The 22,899-nt window shown below is 38.9% G+C and overlaps 1 protein-coding gene across 1 annotated transcript in view; it reads left to right on the forward strand.

Annotated features, from left to right (window-relative positions):
- Positions 1-476: 476 nt before the first annotated feature.
- mtmr14 (myotubularin related protein 14) overlaps positions 477-22,899 on the forward strand; it is a 38,035-nt gene continuing 15,612 nt past the window's right edge. Inside the window, exons 1-10 of the mRNA XM_075461843.1 lie at positions 477-1,272; positions 5,833-5,993; positions 6,738-6,846; positions 8,682-8,757; positions 11,221-11,281; positions 11,685-11,807; positions 13,787-13,860; positions 15,752-15,822; positions 15,896-15,970; positions 17,890-17,956. Of these exons, the coding sequence (XP_075317958.1) occupies positions 1,138-1,272; positions 5,833-5,993; positions 6,738-6,846; positions 8,682-8,757; positions 11,221-11,281; positions 11,685-11,807; positions 13,787-13,860; positions 15,752-15,822; positions 15,896-15,970; positions 17,890-17,956 (952 nt within the window). The 5' untranslated portion in view covers positions 477-1,137. The remainder of the gene's footprint in view (positions 1,273-5,832; positions 5,994-6,737; positions 6,847-8,681; positions 8,758-11,220; positions 11,282-11,684; positions 11,808-13,786; positions 13,861-15,751; positions 15,823-15,895; positions 15,971-17,889; positions 17,957-22,899) is intronic.

Consider the following 22,899-nt stretch of genomic DNA (forward strand, 5'->3'; position numbering starts at 1 on the left):
TCTATCTATCTATCTATCTATCTATCTATCTATCTATCTATCTATCTAATAAAAGTACCATATTGAATGTAATTAAATACATTTTAATTGCTAAGATCACGAAATATAACATTAAGGGCGTTTTTGTTAAGTGTAAACTCTACCAAAATGTAACCAGTTGTAAACAGTATTAATTCTGTTTCTTTGTGTTTCGTCAAACTGAACAATAATTGATTTTCAAGGCCACCGTAGTTTCCTTATAAGGAAGGCTAGGAAGCAGGGGAAATTAGAAAGCTAAATATCTCAAATATTTTAATGATTAAATTAGACAAATGTGAGTTTTAGTTTGGAGAGCAGATCTCTTGAGTAGTCAGAGAGTTGTGCTGCAGCACTTGGACTGCAAATACGTCCGGGCTTTGACAGTTCAAAACATGAGCCCGCCCCTCACAATCAACGAACATAAAAGGGGAGATGCCTGTCACGTGGTCATCCTAGCTTCCTGTTTACCGTCTTTACCTTCAGACTGTTGTGTACAGATTGCAACACCGGACTGTTCTGTCGGGGCTTTCATTTCCATCTATCTTTGAATCCCTGTTCCTACAGAGAGTCATTTCTGTAGAACCTTGACCCGTTCATCGTTGTGGATCTGTTTACAAAGGGGACATGAAGACGTGACATTGAGAAAACCTGAGCAGGCCTGGAAGGATCCTGGAGATTTCCTGACTGCATGTGACCGGAGTTCAGCTTGCAAGCGCCGAGAGACGTGTAGTAGTTCACTTTTAGAGAGGAACTAATAATAAAACTGCGGCGAGCCGCTGTGAAGTGCAGCAGTTTGAGAGAAAACGACGGAACATGTGCCCGGGAAAGTGAGCTACCCTTACAGCTAGTTGCGATAAGCCCTGCAGCTATAAGTAGCCGTGTGACTGGCTGGCTGGACGAGAGAGCTGGCCAACGGGTTGTGTTTGCGGGGTGGAGCAGTTCGCCGTTGCCCTGAATTCAAGAAGACTCCCCGGCTCCGGCCCCCTCAAGCGGGCAGTCAGGAAAAAGCTGGCCGGGAGGGGATGGCCTGGTCGGTCTTCCTGTTCCAAAGGACAAGGCTCTGCGGTGTTTGAAGGGGGTCGGGTACGGTTAGAGGCCACCGCGGCGGGTCGAGGTGCTATGATGGCCGCAACACCTTCCGTGGCGGGGAGCTTTGTGGCCTCTGGGCTGTCGGTCAGAAAGGGCGAAGAAATCGCGGATTTGATAGATTTGTTCTCCAAGACACAGTACAGAGCAAAGGAAGTCACTTCTCGGGTAAGGTAGTGGGGGCGTGTCATAGTTTGTGATATTCCCTTTTGTGTACATTATCTAACTGCTGAATATTATCTCCCAATTTAAACTTAACTTTTTACATAGTAATACGACGTAATTGAGGTCATTTCCGATATCTAAGAAAACGCATGGAACAATGATTAAGTTGGCATAATTCATATCCATAAATAAGAATCTAATTTACATTTATTTATGTATAGGTAATACTATCTGCCTCAAACCAGTTCGTGTTGTTGTGTATTCTGCTGGATTTTAGTAAAGTGAAATATAATAATAAAAAATCTGAAAAATGGTCAGTCAAGGGCCACCTTACAAAATTATTTTGTATTGACAATGGATAAAAATCTATTTTACTAGTTGTAATAGACATTTGTATCAGAATTTGCCAGATGGTACAAAACTTCTAAATTAAAAGTTATGTTCCTCAAGAAAGTCGGTGTGAGTAGATCTCTGTCAACTGATTAAACATTTTATAAGTTCATGAGGATAAACATGTCATCAGGCTACCAGGGAAGAAGTAACCTTGATCTTGAGATAATTTTGTTATTTATGGTTATAGCTGTCATACACATTCTTAGATTTTAATTATACAAACCATAGGGATAATTTTGACTGTGTTTACTATATCCAAACACTCAAAACATTGGGCCTCATGCAAGAACATTTTCGTATTTTTATTATAAATTTCTCTTATTTTTTTTCGTACGAAGGTCTTGTACGAACACGCCACGTCAGATTCAACAAAAGCAGTGGACCTGCTAAAGCGAAGAAATGGGAAGCAATTACGAGTTCTGTTAATTCCATTTAACCTGTAGTTCGTAATGTCGGCGAAATAAAAAAGAAATGGTTTGATATGAAAATGGCTTTAAAAAAAAAAAAAAAAAATCTTGCCCTGGCCAGGCGCTAGATGACTGCAACTAAAGCCGTGCAATCAGTTGTTGCCTCATCATGATGGCTCTTTGATGGGGTGGTCCATGAGGGGGGTCTTCTGGCACCACACCTTCTGGTCTGCCTGGGCTGGTTCAGGTAGTAGGAGACCCTCGTTAATGGTAATATTGTGCAAATCTGGCATGCCTTCTCTGGGCTATAGAGCAGTTTGCCCCCCGCTGTATCGAGACACACCCACCTGGCCTTCAGCTCAGTGCGCTCCACAAAGGCACGGGTGCTTTGATGCGTATATGTGTGCTCCAATTATGATTGGCATTCCAGCCACGGCATGAAAGTCCCTCTTAATTTGTACTTGTTGGACAGCGGTGTATGGGAATTTGATGTACCATGGGTGATAAACTGATAAGAGTTTTGATGACCAAGGGGAGCGCACGACTCAGAGGACTGGGACACCCCCGATCTGTCTCCAAACTCGCTCTGAAAGGTTCCAAATCCAAGGGTGGTGAGGACCTGGACGTGTGGTGGAATTGGGTTTGATCTCTCTGGAGTTGTGGCTCTAGCAAGCTGCATATTTGCAGCAGCACAGTCCTTGGCAATCTAAATCGCGATGTCAGCCATTCGTCTGTCTCCAGATGGGTATCTACACGGTATCTTCCAAGAGCCTGACGCGCTAAGGCATCCAAAAGTAACAAGTCAGCCGCTGGTTACGCTTCTTATTGACCTTGTTATATACAGAGTCAAATGAACCGTAGTGCACAATTTAAGTCAAACAGAATAATGTCTGAATCATTATGGGGTATAATGTATATATTTATTTATGTTTGCTTCAAAGTAATTAAATACACAATCCATTAGTCAAGCAAACTTGATTTGAATAACAGCAGACTATTTTACGAAACTCCCACGACAGGTCTGGATCACTCGTAAATTGTGTTCATACCTGAAAGAAAACGTAAAATACGAAAAGATTGGTGAATGCGCAAATTCTCTTAAATCACTCGTACGGACGATTTAAGAACAAATCTGTGCGTACGAACGCTTCTTGCATGAGGCCCATTGATTCTTTTTCTGCTTAAAGGCCTACAGAAAGGTGATTTTTTTTTTATTTATTTTTTTTTGCACAAAACTGAAATGGCAGATCGATTCCTTATATACCATGGAATTGTTTTATGATTTTAAAATAATTTTAGGTCCCTGGATAGTCCTGATTAGACCCAATAAACTATCACCACTTTTGATTCGAATTTTGGCAAACCGACGACAGGTGCGTGACGTCACGAGTGCAATTAACAATAAACATGTCTGATACCAGTAGTTCCAGTAGCGAAGCCAGCAGTTTGCCAGACCTGGACAGCTTCTTCACGGCAAATTTCGATGTGTGCCGCGGGATAAAACGTTGGGTTCAGTGCAGTTTTTATTGCGAGTAGATGTACGAAGTGCGTGGCACCAGCAGCTCACACCACCTGGGACAGAGCAGGGTTCCCGCGGGGTCTTAAAAAGTCTTAAAAGCATTGAATTTATGAATTTGGAAATAATACCTTAAAAAGTCTTGAATTTTGATATCTGGGTATTAAAATTTGTGCAGTAACTTCTCCGTATCGCATTCTCCTCGAACGTTTCATTTGTCAACTAGGCTACTATTATTTTGAAAAGCCTAACTAACGTAGCCTAAATGAAGAGTGGCGGAACCAATCATTGAGAACGCAACGCTGCCGCTACCGCACCGCCCCGGGTCCGATCACATTGCTACAGCACTGACACAGACCACAGCAACAAGCCAAGGAGAAGCGTGAAAAATCAAGGCAAATCTCAGCAGAAAACAAGAAAGTTTAACTTACGCCGTATGTTGTTTTTCAACATTTGTTTGCGTTTCCTTGCTTCCCATTTCTTGCTGGGATTATGGGGAAATGTCGTAGAGTCTCACGCCAAGTCCTTCAAGCACATGAAAAATATCAAAGCGAAGGATCAAACTCCTTCCATCGCCGGGGTGTTTCAACCGGTCAACGCTAGCCAGTTAGCTATTAATGTATCTGAGCTAGCAGACACGTTAACTGTGAGTAGATCTGCAAACAGCTTTTGGGTCCACACCAACCATGAAAGCAGAGGTGTTGTGGACTCTTAACACAACCGCCAAACACCATTCATATAATGGAAACAAAGGTATTTCAGAGTTGTTTAAATGCATGTTTCCCGATTCCGACATCGCTGCCACAATTACTTGTGGTCCCGACAAAACGGCGTACATAGCCAAGTTTGGTTGAGCTGTGTATATTAAAGAGGAACTGGTGTCCATGGTAAACAAATCACCGTTCGTTCTTATGTTCGATGAGAGCCTCAACGAAACGACAAATTTTTTAGTTGATTTTCATTATTTATAGTTCTCTCTACTCCCCATATTCCCAGCATGGAATAAGTAGCTAGCTAAAAAACAACTTAACTGTGTCAGTTAAACTTTTTTTGTGGTCTGCTGAAATTTTCTTTGATTTTTCACACCTCTGTTTGGCTTGTTGTCTGTGCTGTGGTGTTGTAGCGTTTACTACTACTATGCTGCAATGTTTCATCAATGCTTTACACAGTCCACACTTTCATTTGTTTGAGAAATAAATGAACAAATTTAAAAAAAAAAAAAAAGTTTTTCTTTGCCGGTAGGTCTGTGAAATAGGCCGTGAAATAGGTATTATTTTTTTTATAAATGGTCTTAAAAAGACTTAAATTTGACTTGAAGAAACCTGTAGGAACCCTGCAGAGGAAGCAGAGAGACCTGCGGTCGGACAGGAATCCACCTGGCGGAGAGTGTGGAAATCAGCTGGCAGAGCGATCATGTCCACGTCGGGGCTCTTGATGATCGCTCTGCCGGCTGATTTCAGGACAACCATCCCGCTGTGTGTCCGCTCTCCGCCAGGTGGATTCCCCCTGAGTGTCCGCACCGCAGGGAGCTGAACACGGCGGGATGGCTCCGGCTGATTTCACCAGAGAGGAGGCAGGCGGACAGGGAGACACAGACACAAGTTCCGACCGCAGGTCTCTCTGCTTCCTCTGTCCCCGCAACATTTGAAACTTTTCAGGTGAGAAAGTAGTCGTTTAGATCCCCAACGTGTTGAAAACCTGACAAAATACCGGCTGTTTACAATTTTGTTCCGACGAATTCGGCGCTACTAAAGCTAGCCGCATTGAGCAACGCACTTCCGGTTATTTTGACAAAATAAAATACTCGTTGCCTTTTATCATAGGGAAAACAGGAAGTGAACCTACCCTCGTTGTAGCTAGCTTGAAACTGCCGTTTTGACAGGAAATGACGGTATGCCGGGTTGCCGCCGTCCTGCAGTGCTTCTGTCTTCTGACAGTCGCTAAATTGGCAACACGGCAGCCAGGAAAAACCATTGCACTTGTGACGTCGCACGGAAGCCCCGCCCCCAGTCTGCAATTCCAGGAAGGTTTCCTAGTGGCAAATTCAAAATCGCAAATTTCATGCGTTTATGAAATGTTTTGGTGTAGAGTCCAATGATCATTATTGTTCCTCTGTGTATGTATTATCATTATGTATTGGGTGTAGTGTCAGCTTTCTGTAGGCCTTTAAAGATTTAAACCAGATCAGTTTTAGCAAGAAATAACCAGCTATTGACATAATGTTGTTGTTGTTGTTGTTTCTCTCAGGTGGAGGCGATAGAGAAGCGTTGTCTAGAGCTGTTTGCGAGAGATTACAAGTACAGTGTCATCCATAACCCCAATGGAGAAGTGTGTGGCCACTACCCCCGACAGATAGTTTTCCTGGAGTATGAATGCACAGATGTGGACAGAGACCGAGACAGAGACAGGTACTTATCCACTACTTGTTCAATTCCAACATGTTTAGATGCAAAGTCCAGTCTGTTCAGTTACAAATAACCCTGACATTTGTTAATCTAACCATACACTCAGTACTATGGGGTAGGGAGCAAAGGTTGACCTACATCTCCAATTTCTTTGAAGCACATGAAGGGAGGCACAGGTGTGTGTGTGTGTGTGTGTATATATATATATATATATATATATATATATGCACACAGTTTTCACTGTTGCACAAAAAATGGTATCGATAGTTGATTTAATAGACTTGCTTTGATTTTATTTTTTGATTTGATTGATTGTGTTTGCTGCCTTGTTTGACAACAGCTGATAACCTGATATTGTTCCATGTCCATCCACACATAAAAATCTCTGACTGGTTTGTCCCATCACTCTTGGTTCTTCTTTGTGTGTTCATGAGGCCTCACTGAAATCATTTTGATCTTTGAGATAACCCTTCAGTTGGTTGTTTATTTTTTAAGTCTGCCATAACAAGGAGCAGGCAGTTAAGATATAGTTCGATATGTAGTGATTACAATAAATGAATCAGTAGTTGCAAAAGTTGTGATTTGTAACCAAAGCTGAATAACTTCACTGTAACGTGCATCTGTCAAAATAAGAAAAGTTGGTTATTTGGAAACATCAGCTGTGTTAACTTGTTTTAAATGAACACTAATTTTTTTTTAATTAAATTGATTTAATAGACTGAAATGGAAAACGCTTTGTGTGTGCAGGTTTGAGAGCACTGTGCAGATCAGTAAGCTGCAGGACCTAGTGAACCGGAGTAAGTTGGCTCGCTGCAGAGGGAGATTCGTCTGTCCTGTTATCCTCTACAACGGCAAGGTATTTACTTTTAGAATGATTTCTGTACAGCTTCCCTTTTAAAGCTATTTTTATTGATATCTAATCATTTCTGTATACCACTTCACATTTAAAGCAATGTGAAAATGATAATAGAATTAAACTTGGTATAAACCGTCCAATTTAAGGTTGTTTCGCACGAAAGATATGAAGGCCATGACTTCTTTTTAATGTATGTTATGAGATATCTCAGGAGAGGGGGTGACAACTTGTAACATGAACTTCATGTCTTATGTCAGCTTATTCTAACTTTGTGTTGCATTTTGTCACTCTCCAACTTAACTTAACTTTAGGGGTCCTCTGTATTGTATACTGTGTTTTTACCCTCTTGGTGTCTCTCTTTTTTAGGTGGTCATGTTTTTGAGTCTTTCTTTTTGGTGGCTTCATTTTCTCTTTTGTACTTTTCACTGGACTCAATCATTTATTTGAACACCAACAGCTTTAAATAATTATTATTTATTCATGGTTTTTGCTCTAACTTAATTTCATTATCATTTCATTTTTGGATACTGTACACTATTTTGAAATATTTTTATTATTCAAATTATTATGTTATTTAATTTGTAACCTATTACATTTTCACTTGTTTTAGTTTATCAAGATAATTGTTAACATTTCTTTTAACTTCTGTAGCACAATGACTTGCTATAAATATCAGATATTCTATTTCACACATCTATATAATCATGTATATTAGGGCTGCACAATATATAGAATTTTAATCACGATAACGATATTGGCTTCCCGCGATCAAATTCGCGTGATCGAGCGATATTTAAAATGCGTCGTTCCGTCCATAGAACGCTCCATATTAAAGGTGTTTTCAAAGATCCTCCGCTTTAACCCTCTCTGGTGTTTTTTAAAAGCCACTCTAGTGCTCTGTAAACCACTGTCTGATCACATGCCTCCATGAGCCAATCAGAGTTGCTCCCTGCACCGCGCAGTTTAGTTTCTAGATGAAGACACTAGTTACAGAGGACAAAGTAACATGGCGCACATACCACAACGGGTAGCAGTCGGTCTTATAAGCTATAAACAATCTTAACAGAGAAAACAAAAAATGTCTAACGTGGCAGAGGGCGAGGCCGAGGAGCTTGTCCCGAGAACCGGATCGTCATCCATTGTGTGGAAGCATTTTGGGTTCAAGGCGAGTGACACAAAGCAACCCAACGAACCTCTTTAGCCACTTGAAAACACACCATAAAGTTCAATACGATGAATGTATGAGGACCAAGAAATGCGTTGCAAAGACTAATCATCCCACAACATCAACTCAGGCATCCATTGAAGCAAGCCTCTTTAGCACATCACCATACCCAACCACCTCCCAAAGACACCGTGAAATAACGAATGCAGTCGCATTTCATTTGGCCAAAGAGATGTGCCCAATAAACACGGTGACAAACAAAGGATTCAAATTCTTGGTCAACACTCTAGACAAACGATACGTGATCCCCAATTTGTTTTGGTTAAAATCAACAAATAATCGTAATAATTAATCGTGATATCAATATTGCTCAAAATAATCGTGATAATCATTTTGGCCATTATCGTGCAGCCCTAATGTATATTAAGATGTGACTTGGAAATACAGTTTTATGTAAGGTGTTTATTATGACCATAAAAGTTTAAAAACCACAGAGCTAGACCGGTTAGTGAAGAAGATCAAAATGTGGGTATATATATATATATTAGTCATGAAATTCCAAGAAATCTTTATGAAAATATCCTATAGACTCTCTGTCACTGTTCAGTCCTTCTTTCTGTACTGTGTCCTACAGTCTGTCTGATACTGTATTCCTTCTTTCTAATTGCAGCATATTTGCCGTTCATCCACTCTAGCCGGTTGGGGGGAGTTGTATGGACGCACAGGCTACAACTATATCTTCTCAGGTACCAAATACATGACACACTTGTTACTTTAATTTAGTACAAAGAGGGGAAGTTATGCCTCACAGATTTTCCATGGCGGTTTCAGTTCACAGATTTTGAGCTGTTGATAGTTAGAGCAGTTGTCAAAGTGGGACTCCATGTTCTTCATAATGATCAAGAATTTTCTCAATTCAGAATCACAAACTTATGTACATTGGTCTTGTTCATGCAAACACAGAAATATAAGGGTTCTCTAATTGATTGACTGCTAATAATCATCTTACTCGTTATATGTAATTTGATTGACTGTTATTAAAGAAGGCAGATCATCAGATCAGATTATTTATTTGTTTATTTTTATAGGACACCTGCAATGTCTTATCAAGCAAGGCTTGTTAGAGAACAGTACATATAGAACTGGGGTTACACTTCTAGTAATGACCATTTGTTTTGCTTTGTGGATGCTTCATATCCAGGTCAAATGAAACGCATAACACCTTGAGGTGAACTGTACCTTGCGTTTTTGTCCATGCTTGTAAACAGTGTGTGAAGATGAGCGGTGAAGATAATGTTACTGGAGTTGATGACATTTTGTTGTGTTACCATACATTTGATAGATGTTTTTCAGGAGTTCAGTGCCAGAAGAGGGAGCCTAGAGTTCCTAGGAAATGGCTAAAAGAGTATTATTTACCCCCAAGTATTTACCTGTTTCTTGTGAAATTAGAAGGCGGGGACACTAGCACCCTTTCAAGCAGCCACTTTCCACCATTCTACATAAGCTCTACTGGTGTTTCTGTTTGTATTTAAAAACAAGACTGACCAACAGAAAAAGTATACAAAGCATTTAATTGCACACAAAATAAGTATATACCCATAAGTGCAGGATGAGTCATTAAAATGTAATGTTGTTCTGTTGTTTTCCAGGAAGTGGTAATGTCTGAAATACTACTCAGGATCTCTACTAAATAATATTTTTTGTCATTACTGAAATTGCAAAAGAAATAAAATAAAATTTGGTGTGAAAAGATGAAGAACAACCCATGTTGTTAAATGTAAAATCAACTACGGGGCTACATTCTATATCTGATGTTGTCAGTACCTGTTAATTTTAAAAAAAATGGACAATATGCAAAGATTTAAAAAAAAAAAAAACTACTTCAGTACACTCAGCAATATAAAACCATGGTTTACCCTTGATAATAATCCAGATTGGGTACTAAGTAGTTCTATAGGTTGAGTGGGCACCCTATGTTCAGGCTAAAGGTCCTCTTTGCAGCCGGGCGGGCCTCTGTCTGAGTGCTCTGTGGCTCTTTGGTGCATTTTTCTCTCTGCTCATCTCTCTGAATGAATAATTTGATATAAATGTCACCTATACTTCGAAAAAGTTTGAAGAAAATGATCTTTTGATCAATAAACTCGAAATTGAAATAAAATAAAATGAAATTTTACTAAATATATTACTCATTAAATATCTGGTAAAATAATGACTCAATTTGAATATGAATAATTTTATTTAAAACTAGTAAAGTGACAAAAGCAAAAAACAAGTGGGGTACAAAAAAATCTAAACATGAGATAATGGAACTGAAAATAAAGAGACATAAAATGCAATTGAGGGAACAATTGCATGTTTATTTTCTAAAAATTAGTTGTTTTTTTGCCAATAAAAAGTTGTTGCAAAAGTCCAACTAATCCAGACTTTTAAAATGCATAAAAGTGTTGATTCAAATCATATGAAATCGAGCTTTTCAAAACTGAACTAACACACCCTGATAATGTGATAGGGGATTGAATCCTTCCTGCATTTATACATTCAAATTGACCTGGTAGCTTATTGCTTCTTTCTTGAAAATATGGTAAGTATATTAATACAGTCAAATTCAAAATAAAGATGCTCTCATTCATATTCTGTTTCTTTTGTCACATGGTTAAATGTGTCAGTCCATTAAAACTACATGTGAACTTGTGGTTGCTTAAAACATTTCAAGACTGTCTTTGCTCTTTATCAGCGGAGTCACAGGTGCCCCCACTTGCTACAGACAGTGACTTTTACAAAGAGGGATCATTTATTGGCTGAAAATGAAAGACAAAGGAATGATGACAGCAATAGGTGTCCTTTGTGATGGAAGGTGTTTTCACTGCTTCAAATGGCAACTTCTCAAGAAATATTTCCTGCCTTTTTCATGTGCAGTAGTGTCTCTTTTCTCTGTCCAAAAGTTGGCAAACAGTTTGACCCTGCAATAGCGCTATTACAGTATTTGCTTATATTCTTGGGTCTAGGTCCATTCATTTAATTAAATGTAAATAGTTGCAGTTAAATAGATTGAGAAGATAGATTTGATAAGTCTTTATGAGTCTGCAAAAACCCAGTTTATATTTAACAGCTGTTTTCTACCATAAAACCTAAAAGACTGCCTGTTTGAAATTACAACTGTCTGAATGAGCCTCACTCCTATATTTTAGCGCTTGTTTGTTTCTTTGAAGGGGGCGGCGATGACACATGGACAGAATCGGAAGAAGTTCCAGAGGATGACTGTGCGGTCAGGTAATCATATCTACTTTACCAAATTAATGTGCAATTAATAACAGACACTGCTCTGTCTCTGGGTTAAGTCTGTATCTGTTAGTATATGAGGACTTAGTTTTCTTTGTTTCTTTTTTTACATTCCTTTTACAACTTTCGCATGTTACAGCAACTGTCACAAAACCATTTACTTTCAGATTTGAAATGATGTATCCATTTAAGAAGCATTAAAAAGTCTTTCATCTGCAGAAATCTTGAGACCCCACAAAAAGGAATTACCATTATTCAAATGCTAGTAGTAAAAAGTTATTCATTAAAATGGATTGGTAAAAATAAAGTTTCTGAGCAGAAGAAAATCAGTATTGTATCATATTTCCGCTTTTCAAAATAAATCTAAAGCCCTCCACTTTCTTTACTTGCTCAGGAATGGAGACTCCCAGCTTTTTGACAAGGTTCGAGGTCACGACATTAAGCTGCTACGTTATCTCTCGGTTCGTTACATCTGTGACCTGATGGTGGAGAACAAGAAGGTTAAGTTTGGCTTAAAGTAAGGAACAGCAGACTGTTTACCTCCCTGCCTGTCATCATGTAGTTTTCACTTATGGGACGCATCTGATCTGACTATCTGTGTTATGGTGCCAGAATTTTGCAGTTTCTTAAATTTTCTTAGGAATCTCAGGTGTGTCCAGTGAGCCTGTGATGAAACTATGGACAATGTACATACATACTTTATTCCTTTTTAAAAGAGCTTTTTTCATGACTTTTACATAATTCTTTGTATTTAAGCTGATAATCCAATATTATTGTTGATAACAGATGTTGGTTACACATACTTTTCTGAAAATTCATAGGGAATTACCGGAAAATGTTAGTTAAGTTGCAATGTGGATTCTTTTTCCTTTGGAAAATGATAGAAGATTTACAGCTGGAGCATTTGAATGGCTTGAATTAGCACAAAACTGCTGTCGGTACATTCATTTTGTCAGTCTAAATCATTGAACACACACATTCAGGCTCGGTCGGTAGGAAATTATATCCATGGATGCTGACCATCCCACAGATTTGGGTGGAGATGTGCTAAGGTATAGACTGCTTTATTTGTGCTTTAGGCCCAAACTGCTTGGAAACAGTATCCTAAATTCTGCTACTTCTCTATTCTGGGACTGACTGTAGTCTCGCTTCCTCATTCTAAAGACCACATTGTCTTTTGCTAACAGCTGATGGGAGGAAGAGCCCAGTGTTAATGCCTTGTTTACAGTGACCAGTATACATTTAAAGACCATCTATCACCCTCATGTGACGTTTCTATTTATAAGCTAGATGCATGATGTCTACAGTGAGCTTCAGTTTTCTCACAACAGCATGCCATATTGCCATAGTGCACTGTGAGTCTGAAAACTTATCTGGAGGGATAATGACAGAGTAAGACCTATTGCTACTCCTACTGCATACTTATCTGTTGATTTCACCAAATGCAGTTCAGAGCTGTACTGTGGTGCCCATTAAAGGGGAACTCCGGGGCATTTGAAGCGCAATCCCATTGCTAGAGGTTGTCAAATACTGACAGTAGGACACAGACTGGTGCAAATCTGCGCTCCCTGTGCGGCGATTGCGCTGTTTGCGCAGCCTGTCATGCTAGCCAAATACGTGGTGGCCAAGGGGCAAATAATAAACCTTCCACGTAAAACAACAACTTGCACACTGCAGAAACGTCACACCACTTTATAAACCATCCGACAATAAAGTCACAAGCCTTACCATCAAAACCATATGCATGGTTCTCACATTACTGGCATGGGGACGTTACAAAACAACTTTATAAACAGCATGTCACTTACCGGTTGTTGGTATGCCCGCGCATGTGAAAGCCCAAAACAGTCAATGGACGATACTCCCATATCCAAAGCAATTATCTTCTCTAGAAAAACTGCGTTCAAGTATTTAAAACATTACAGCAATACATGCCCAGTAATATTGTTGTAATGTTTTAAATACTTGAACGCAGTTTTTCTAGAGAAGATAATTGCTTTGTATATGGGAGTATCGTCCATTGACTGTTTTGGGCTTTCACATGCGCGAGCATACCAACAACCGGTAAGTGACATGCTGTTTATAAAGTTGTTTTGTAACGTCCCCATGCCAGTAATGTGAGAACCATGCATATGGTTTTGATGGTAAGGCTTGTGACTTTATTGTCGGATGGTTTATAAAGTGGTGTGACGTTTCTGCAGTGTGCAAGTTGTTGTTTTACGTGGAAGGTTTATTATTTGCCCCTTGGCCACCACGTATTTGGCTAGCATGACAGGCTGATTTTTAAACCGTCCATTTTTAATGCTTGGAAGAAAATAAAAACATTGATCTGATTATTCTGATGTTGATGGTTTTGCTCAACCTTTGGTGTATAGTTATAAATTGCTGCTCTTTTGAGTTATCTAGATGATCAGCATAAAAACATGGTGAATGTTTGCGAATGATTATGCTCGCAATGTATCTCATGCTGCTGTTTGTGTCTTTTTGTCCGTGCAGTGTGACATCCTCGGAGAAGGTGGACAAGGCCCAACGCTATGCAGATTTCACCTTGCTCTCTGTGCCTTACCCAGGTAAACAGCCACTTTTTCTCTGATTCCCACAGATAAATACTGTTTATTGGAACACAAAAGTTTATAGCAGACAGAGCATAATCAATCAATCAATCAATCATCTTTATTATGGGTGCCAATGCCAAAGACATTAGACACACATATTTACTATTGTGCCAGACTCTTATTTTCCCGTTTCCGTCATGAATTTCGGCGCGCTACTAGTCCCGCACCGATGGTCCGACCGGCCTAAAAAGCACATCGCCGCATGCACAACGACCGGGATCGTTGTGCTTGCATTTTTCTCTCTCATTACTGGAATTCCGGATAAATGGGAAAAACTGGGAATTTTGTCAATTGAGAAATGCATTGAAAACCACTAAACGGGTGCTCGTTGAGTACCAAACTGACCTATTTCAGGGCTCTAGACTAACTTTTTTTCTCAGGTGCACCAGCACAAAAGTTAGGTGCACCCAAATTTTCAAACGCATTGCATTTAACACTGCAGTTTTACAGGTTCACGTTATTTATTTATTTATTTATTTATTTATTTATTTTAAAATCGCTGTCCATATATGTCTATTAACTAGTAAACTGGTCAAAATAAAGTTTTTTTTTTTTTTTTTTTTTTTTTTTTATTTGAACCACAATTCTACAAACTTACTGAACTTAACGTGCTAACTACTTACTGAAACTTACTAAAAAAGTGTTGGTGCTTAAAGTGCTTCACTGACCTGAAATTTAAACTTAAAACATCTCAAGAAAAATTAAATAAAAAGAAAATCTAAATTAAAATTGAAAGTGTTTTAAGGGCTTCAAACTGAACATCTCATGGCTCAATGTCTTATGGACTATCCCCCATTGCAGTCACATGCCCCTCGGATGGCAGACTCCTGTAATTGGGTTTTATTTATATATATATATATATTATATTTATTTTACCAGGAAAATAGACCCGTTGAGATTAAAAATCTCTTTTACAAGGGCGTCCTGGCCAAGTGGCAGCACAAGTTACAAAATAAAAATTTCCGTTGCATTAAAATAACAAATCAAGTAAAACAATAACAAATAAATTAAAACAATTACAGACAAGGGACTCGGTCTCAAGTGTTCTCATCCTGGAATTAAAATCGCTCAAAGGAATCGGTTCCGTTAATTTCAAATGCTTTTGTAAATTGTTCCATGAGGTAGGAGCAGAAAAAGCAAAGGCCATTTTTTCTATCTATCTATCTATCTATCTATCTATCTATCTATCTATCTATCTATCTATCTATCTATCTATCTATCTATCTATCTATCTATCTATCTATCTATCTATCTATCTATCTATCTATCTATCTATCTATCTATCTATCTATCTATCTATCTATCTATCTATCTATCTATCTATCTATCTATCTATCTATCTATCTCACACATTCCTGAATGATCAGGAATGCAATGTACTCACTGTTCGCAGTTAGCACAGACGTCTTTTTTTTCAATGTATCTGCGATGACTCCTATAAATTGCGCGCACGCAAAATCATTGCTGTACTTCGGGTTTATGTTCAAGCCATTTTTCTTCTGAAGAATTATTTCGGACTTGAACATAGTGAAGGGAACTTTTGCAATATGGTAGGCAACGTTAAACTTGATTATCATCTCGGCCTCGTCCGATGATGTATTTGCTGCTGCCTGCTGCGAAAGGCAGCGGGGAGAGGGGACACGAGCAGGTGATGTGTTTCATAGATGCGTTGTGCTTTTTCAGCGTTTCATTTTGAAATGTATTAGAACCTGTGCTTCTGTCAGTGTGTTTATATAGCAGCAGGGTCAAGATTCTAATGACTGGAGCCATGTTTGACTTCACCTTCAGCTAAAAATGAGGGTCACTTAGAATCACTGTGTGTGAGTGACTTTTCTTTTTTTGTCAGGGTGTGAATTTTTTAAGGACTACAAAGACAGAGACTACACAGCTGAGGGTCTGGTGTTCAACTGGAATCAGGTACCGACTCCTTGCTCACAGTTAGTCCATTTTGTGATGAGAACTTGCTGTTCTGATTCCTCTGTTTCGACAGGATTATGTGGATGCTCCTTTGACAATCCCTGTGTGCTTTACTCAGAACTTGAACATTGACTGGACTCACTACCAGGTTAGCTCTCTTCTTGTCTTTTTTCCTTTTCTCTCATCTGTTCTTGTCATGTTTTTCTTATCTTTTTTCTTATCTCCTATTTTGTCTTTTTTCATCTGTTCTTCTTTCGTATTCTCCACGTGATTGGTTCAGCGCGGCACAACTCTCGTTGTCATTGGCTATTCGTATTGTCTGTCAAAAGATGGACGAATGTAATCTATCAAAAAGTATATCGACCATGTTTCATATCGCTATCGAGGAAAAGTTATACCTCGATAGCTATTGTTTTATCGCCCAGCCCTAAGTATACTCATTCTTACTTGTGCTATGCAGTGCAACATAATTAATCCAACACAATGTTATTTCACAATCCATATATGTGAGTCTGAATGGGTGGTGGCAAAACTTTTATGAATTTATTCTATAGCCATAAAGATATAAGGATAAATAGTTGATTTGATTTAACAAAAAGCTGATCAAGCTCCTCTAGAATTAACAATAAAATCTTTTCCAACTTTAAGATTAAATAAAAAGTGACAGGGTCTGGTCAGGGTTAAAGCCCAACTCTGGAGCAAGTCAGCATGGTTACAAACACAGTTGAGTCGAGCTATGGTTACAGATTTACTGTGCCATTGAGGCCCCATCCACACGTAGCCGGGTATCTGCTAAAACGAATATATTTTTCTTCGTTTGGACCTGTCATCCACATGAAAACGCATAAAAACGCATCGTAAACGAATGTTTTTAAAAACTGCGGGCAAAGTGAAGATTTTTGAAAACTCCGTTTATGCAGCTGCGTGTAGACAGAGATAACCGGAGTTTTGCATTTTCGAACGTCACAATATGCGCCAAAACAACAACAAATCTGCTTAAAAGTCTAAAGTGCGACCTTTGTTTACTGAAGAAGCATGGATGCCTTGAGAACTGTGGTGCTTATTATTGTGCAGGCGCTGTTTACTGCCTTGATTTTACACGCCCAAGTCGTACTCCCAGAGGAATGGCGTGACAATTTCGCATGTACCGGTCCTCAGTCCTGTCGCTGTCGGAATTATTACGTCCTCATATCGAGGGGCAGCCCACTGTCATGCGATCTGCTGTCAGTGTGCTCAAAAAAGTTGCGTGCACACTTTATTATTTAGCTGACGAGGGCAGATTGCGCTAAACAGCAAATGCATTTGGGTTGTCAAGACAGGTGAAAACGCAGATGTTCGGTTATGTGTGGAAGGTGTTTTTTCGAAAACGAGGTAATGTGGATACAGATTATTTTATAAACGGAGGGGGGGAAACATTCGGTTTTAAAAATACCCGGCTACGTGTGTACATAGCCTTAATGTATACTAGAACAAAAATCCTTCTCCGTGTATACATGCATAGAAGCAGAATCAAGTTTTTGACTGAAGTATATATCCGATGCAGTGTTTCCCGCAGGAAATTGCTTAGTCAAGGTGGTGAGTCGTTGGCCGGGGGGGGGGTGTGTGAGTACTTGGAATGGGACGGGGGCTGTTAGAGCAATACCGAAGCTGTTTAAGAGCTGTAACACTTTTTTATTTACATTATTAACTATTTACATTAACAACCTGTAGGTGTCGCAATTCAATGTTATCAATGCTGTCTTTTAATGTCTGAGCCTGGCAAAGCATTATTACTTCGGTTTTTAATAAATAAAAAAAAAATTTTTTGGGAACGTTGGCAAGGCGGCAGTGCGAGTTTGCTAAGGCGGCCGCCTTGACTATAATGCGCTGCGGGAAACACTGCGATGTTAGATGAAACTGGGCTTCTGGATTTTATGAGAGTAGAGCGACACTATGCTTTAATGACTGTGAGTTGACCTGTAGCCTTTCCAGGCTTATTTTTTACTCGCCGTTTACGATACTGTTTAATTTATTTGTGTGTGTGTGTGTGTGTGTGGGTGTGTATGTACATGTATGTGTGTAATTCAGTCATGGGACCTGGTGGAGCAGACCCAGAACTACCTGAAGTTGCTGCTCCATATCATCAATAGTGATGGTAGGTGGATGTGGTTGTAAAATGTCTCAAAGCTACAGCTACTGACTGTTTTTTGTTTGTGTCTTTTTTATTTTTATTTAGAATTTCATATTATATTATCCACACATATATTATATTGGACTGGGCTGTCCAGATATATTTACAGCTGCCAAACTACATGTGCCAACTCATTCTAATCTTAATTTAGTTCTATCCAAAATGATAAAATTGGATTGTTTTTATTGATTTGGCCCCTCTATGGGGTTCCTATGCAGACTATTTTCTCAGTTTTGTTTTTGTTGAAAAAAATCAGAAATTCTAAATATGAGTTTATCTAAGAGGCAGGATGTTTTTTTTTTTTATTTTTTTATTTTTTATTTCCTCATGGTAATAGTATTATATCTATAAAAGATGGACATGGCCACTGTCATGTCACTTTTTTTTCTGAGAAGGAAAGATCAACTGGAATTCCCCCTGAAGTTGGATTTCTAATTTTCAAAATGGGAAGCACCTCAACAGCACTGACCTCAAAATCTAATGTGCATAAAAACTGACAATAACTGCAATTATAAACTGTTTATTACCTCCATCAGTTTATTTCTCATTCAATCAGCCTCACACATATCACTGCCCAAACCCTATCAGAAAACGCACTACTACAGTAACTGTATCCATAATTGCGTGGCTAGGTCAGTGAGGAAACCCTGCTGATTTTGCAGCTTGCATATAAAAACCTGTCAACTGGGGTGTGACGTCATTCTCTAAGTTCAGAGTTCCGACTTCTATAGCAAATGGAACATACAGAAAGCTAGTGGGAACACACAGCTAGCCACAAGCTGAAAACTTTTACTATCTTTGGGCAGTAGTGCACAAACCTACCAAAAGTAGTTGATTTTTTTTCTGTACATTAATCTAGATTATTTTTAGATTTCTATTGAGAGAAGCCAGTTTTTCATCACATTTTTTGAGATTCACTCAACATTTAGATGTTTAGAAAAAAAAATGCAGCGTAAATGAATCATGGAACGCTGATGTGCTTCAGGCCTGGACCTCTCAGCAGTTTCTGACCAGCTTTTTTCCTTTTCCTGCTTCTGAACTCCTCCTTCCGCTGCCTCTTTCTTGTTAGGCCAGTGCCCTACAAAGACACATTTGGTTTCAAGAGGGTGCTTTTTAAATTACTTAGTTTCAGAAAACCTTTATTCTAAAGCGTAGGAATGTATTGAAGAACATATCTGAAACTGAGACTTTGAAAGGGAATTTTCTTTGTGTCTTGTCTCGCATGTCCAGATTTCCAGCCAGTTGTCCACCTGCTGATCCTTCTCTTTCTGGTAGTAAAGCTTGTTTGTGTGGGTCAGTTGAATCCCAGTTTGCAGGTGTTCCTTGCCAAGAGCCATCGTCTGTCTTTGGAATCACCTGGGCCGTTTCTCAATATGCGTACTTGTCTGTACTTGTGTTCTCGTGTACTTCTGAAACGCCATCACGAAAGGACCAAGTACTGTTCCAATTCAAAGTACGCATCCAGACAAGTACACTCCACATTCCCGGATTTGTACTTGCTCCGCCCATTTTATCGAGTATGCTTCTGTGGTGACTTCAGACAGCTTGCTATCCCAGACAGCAGTGCGGGTCAAGCGAAGATGGCAGAGGAGTTGACAAAAGTTGACAGGTATGCCATTAGCCTGCTCCTCCTCCGCATCCTGGCTCGTCGCTCCCGTTAGTCCATCCTCAGCCTCACCGCTTCCTCTTCAGCTTTTAAAATAAAGCATTCCAACAGCAGCTGCAAGCACAACTCAGTCCATTTTCAATCTTTTGTGGAAGTTTTGATTTTTCTTTGCTGTTGGAATAACACACGGGCAGCGATGAACAGGAAAAATTAAAAAACGATCATTTACGGTTTTTTTTTTCCTTTTCAACCTCTTTGATGTAATCAAGTACGCTTCCGTTCCAAATGCACAATGAGCGTACTTCTGTACTCAGAAGTCCGTACTTCTGACAAGTCCATACTTTGTAAGTACACAAGTACGTACTTGGTATTGAGAAACGGCCCTTGTCTTTTTTTTCTTAATGGCTAGCACCAGCTCATTACATCTGGCTCTCAGCTCAGTGGCTTTCTGTATATAAGTCTGACATCTTCCCCTTCCAGCGGTTTTCATTGGCAGTTCTCATCTTTTCCATCTCCTAAGGTCAGGCTGTTGGGGCTATTTCACTCTCCTCTTGCCACTGAGCTAAGATAAATTCTGCCTTCTCAACATGAGCACAGAGACTTTCATAAAGGGTGATTGCTTTGTCACTGATGCTTCACCCTCTTGCTGCTTGGATCCGTAGTGCTGCAAAGTCCTCTCTGGAAGCTCCTGCTCGTAATGGAGGCACCTTTCTTCTATAATCTTGTGCAGGCTGTTTATTTAATGGATCAGTATCTTTTCTTATTTTCCAGCTGATTCTGTCATGGTTGCACTTCTCCATTTTCAGCTTCAGGGAGATGGTTTCAAAGAAAAGGCAGTCGGTTTGTTTCTCAGCTAATATGAGGGTTTGTTGGAGAGCGTGGACAACGTCATTCAGTGTAGCTAACCAATTAGACTGAGTAGCAGTATCAACATGCTCTCTCCAAAACACCTGACACAAAAATACATGTGCTGTTGATCTTCAAATACAGGGGCATAGTTGGATGTGCATCTGACTGTCATCAAATCTAAACAGATGTTAAGATATAAAGTTATATACTTACCTCATACTAAATGAGATATAAATGAGAAATGCAGATCACCGGTGCATTTTGCAATATTCTAAAACGTACAGAGCTCAACCGAAAACCATGCTATAAACTGTAAATCATCCAGTAAACACTAAAAATTCATGGTATGGATCTAATAAAACTGATAAAATTCCATATCATGCAGTCACTATACCCTTAAGTAAACCATCTACCTCAGAGATGTAACTAACCTCTAGAATACATTTGTTCATTAGCTATGGTGCAGTAAAATAGAAAAAATTAAGAGTATAAAGCGCTTTGCAGACGCCATATATTTGCAATATATAATCCGATGAGTACTGCATTTGCCAGCAATAGCAAATGAGAAGGTAACTCAGCATCTAATACAGATACTTGTAGGATCATCTGTTGTTGTGCAGTAGCATGGAGAGGCTAAGGACTAGCATCTCTAAGATGGTGATCCACTTAATTATTAGATATAGATATTCACTTGACTGGGTGTTGTCAGGGAGAGGCTGATTTCTAAGGTGGGAACCATCCTTCCTTGGCTACTAGCCTGTGAATTGCTGTCTTTTTGTCAGATTTTTTTTTTTTTTTTATGTCTGCTTTATTGTATGTGGATTTATGGTAGCTAACAGTAGGTGGTGGTGGCATACTGCACAGTGTGCTGCTAAGTAGACAGTAAGACAAGTTGTGTCAGCAGCTAATCCTGCTAGCTTTAGCAAGTTTGAAACCAAAGCAGTTGACAATTTAGACGATTTTGCACCTCAGCGGAATAATAGGTTTTTAATACTAATATTTTAATACTATTTTTTTTTTTTGTCCATGTTTAATTTAGTAAGCCAGAAATCTTTGAAACAATCTGACTTTTGTATTCCAGGCTGAATACAGCACTGCTGAATATATTTACTTTCTATGAAATTAATTTTGGAAGTGTCCTGGGTTAGGTGAGTGCTGTGTTTTCTAAAAAGTTTCTCCTGGTTGACGGAGAAAATCTTACCCTATATGTTGTGATGTCATTGTTTCTCTCCATATTGATCGATCTTAAAGATTTTTAAGTTAAGTCATAAACAGTGCAAGGTGTAGATTGTCTTAAAAGTTCTTGAGAGGCACCTATCGGTGTCTGGAATCTGCCTATTTGCAGATTGATTGGTTACAAAAAGTGATGAGCGAACCAGACTTAAAGAATTTAAAAATGTTTTCTTTTTTTTTGTCAAGTGTAGAAAAAAAAAAAAAAAAAAAAACAAGGTCATGATTACTCATACTGAAGCATGTTTTCAGTCTGAAAGCTTACAATTTGGAATATATGTAAGAAGAAAAGAAAAAAAATTAACTGTGAAGGAAAAAATACCAAAATGTTTTGGACAACAAACCTAATTATATAGCTAAAAGCCCTTTATTCCTTAAAAATTTCCAATATGAAAAATCCAAAGACAAAGTTGACAAAGTTGCTAAAATGAAATGCTTAATTCCATTTTAACTCTGAAGTCAAAATATCGAAGTTACCAGTAGGAAAGTCCAATTGCAATCGCAGTTCTGAACCAGATAGTCATAGGAACTTCACCAGGACCAGCCTTGAAATCCAACTGGTTGCCCTGCATATTAGAAGCGACAATAGCTGCCATGAACTGTTTAGTACTTCTGTTTGTGACTCACTAAATAAAGTAGGCAAGGTTATTAAGTCAATAAAGATGACAAAACAAACGAGAATTAGGTTATTTTTATATACAATCTGCCCTTTATTTGTAACCAGAGGTATAACCCCTGCTGGCCATTACACAGATTTTAGTTTAAAGCACTTCAGTTTTCAGATCTGGAGAGGAATGTCTGTCCTTAAGTGGTTAAAGCAGGTAGCCAGTGAAGCTCCACCACAGTGAGGGAGAGTCAGAGTGAGCTTGATGCTCCCATATCACGATATCATGAATAAACAAGGCTGAACAGATGCCTTGAAAATGTTATATTTTTATCTGCAACCGTTTAAGCAAACCTTCTGTGGAGGACAGTTTCATACACAGTTCTTCCTTGTTGCAGGAAAACCTTGTATTGATGCATATTTATAAAAATTAGTGAACTTCAATTGTAAAGGAACCAAATTTGATCAAGTTGATGTGACAGCTGAGTGACAGTGGTCAAAGAGCAGCAGGGCAGCTCACCTGAAGCCATTCTGTCACTAATTTTATTAACACTACACTTGTTATTATTCATTATGCACATAAGAGTAGTAAAAATTGAAGGTGGTACTGTTTTGTTT

The sequence above is a fragment of the Odontesthes bonariensis genome, chromosome 3 (assembly GCF_027942865.1).
Source record: "Odontesthes bonariensis isolate fOdoBon6 chromosome 3, fOdoBon6.hap1, whole genome shotgun sequence".
Classification (NCBI taxonomy): Eukaryota; Metazoa; Chordata; class Actinopteri; order Atheriniformes; family Atherinopsidae; genus Odontesthes; species Odontesthes bonariensis.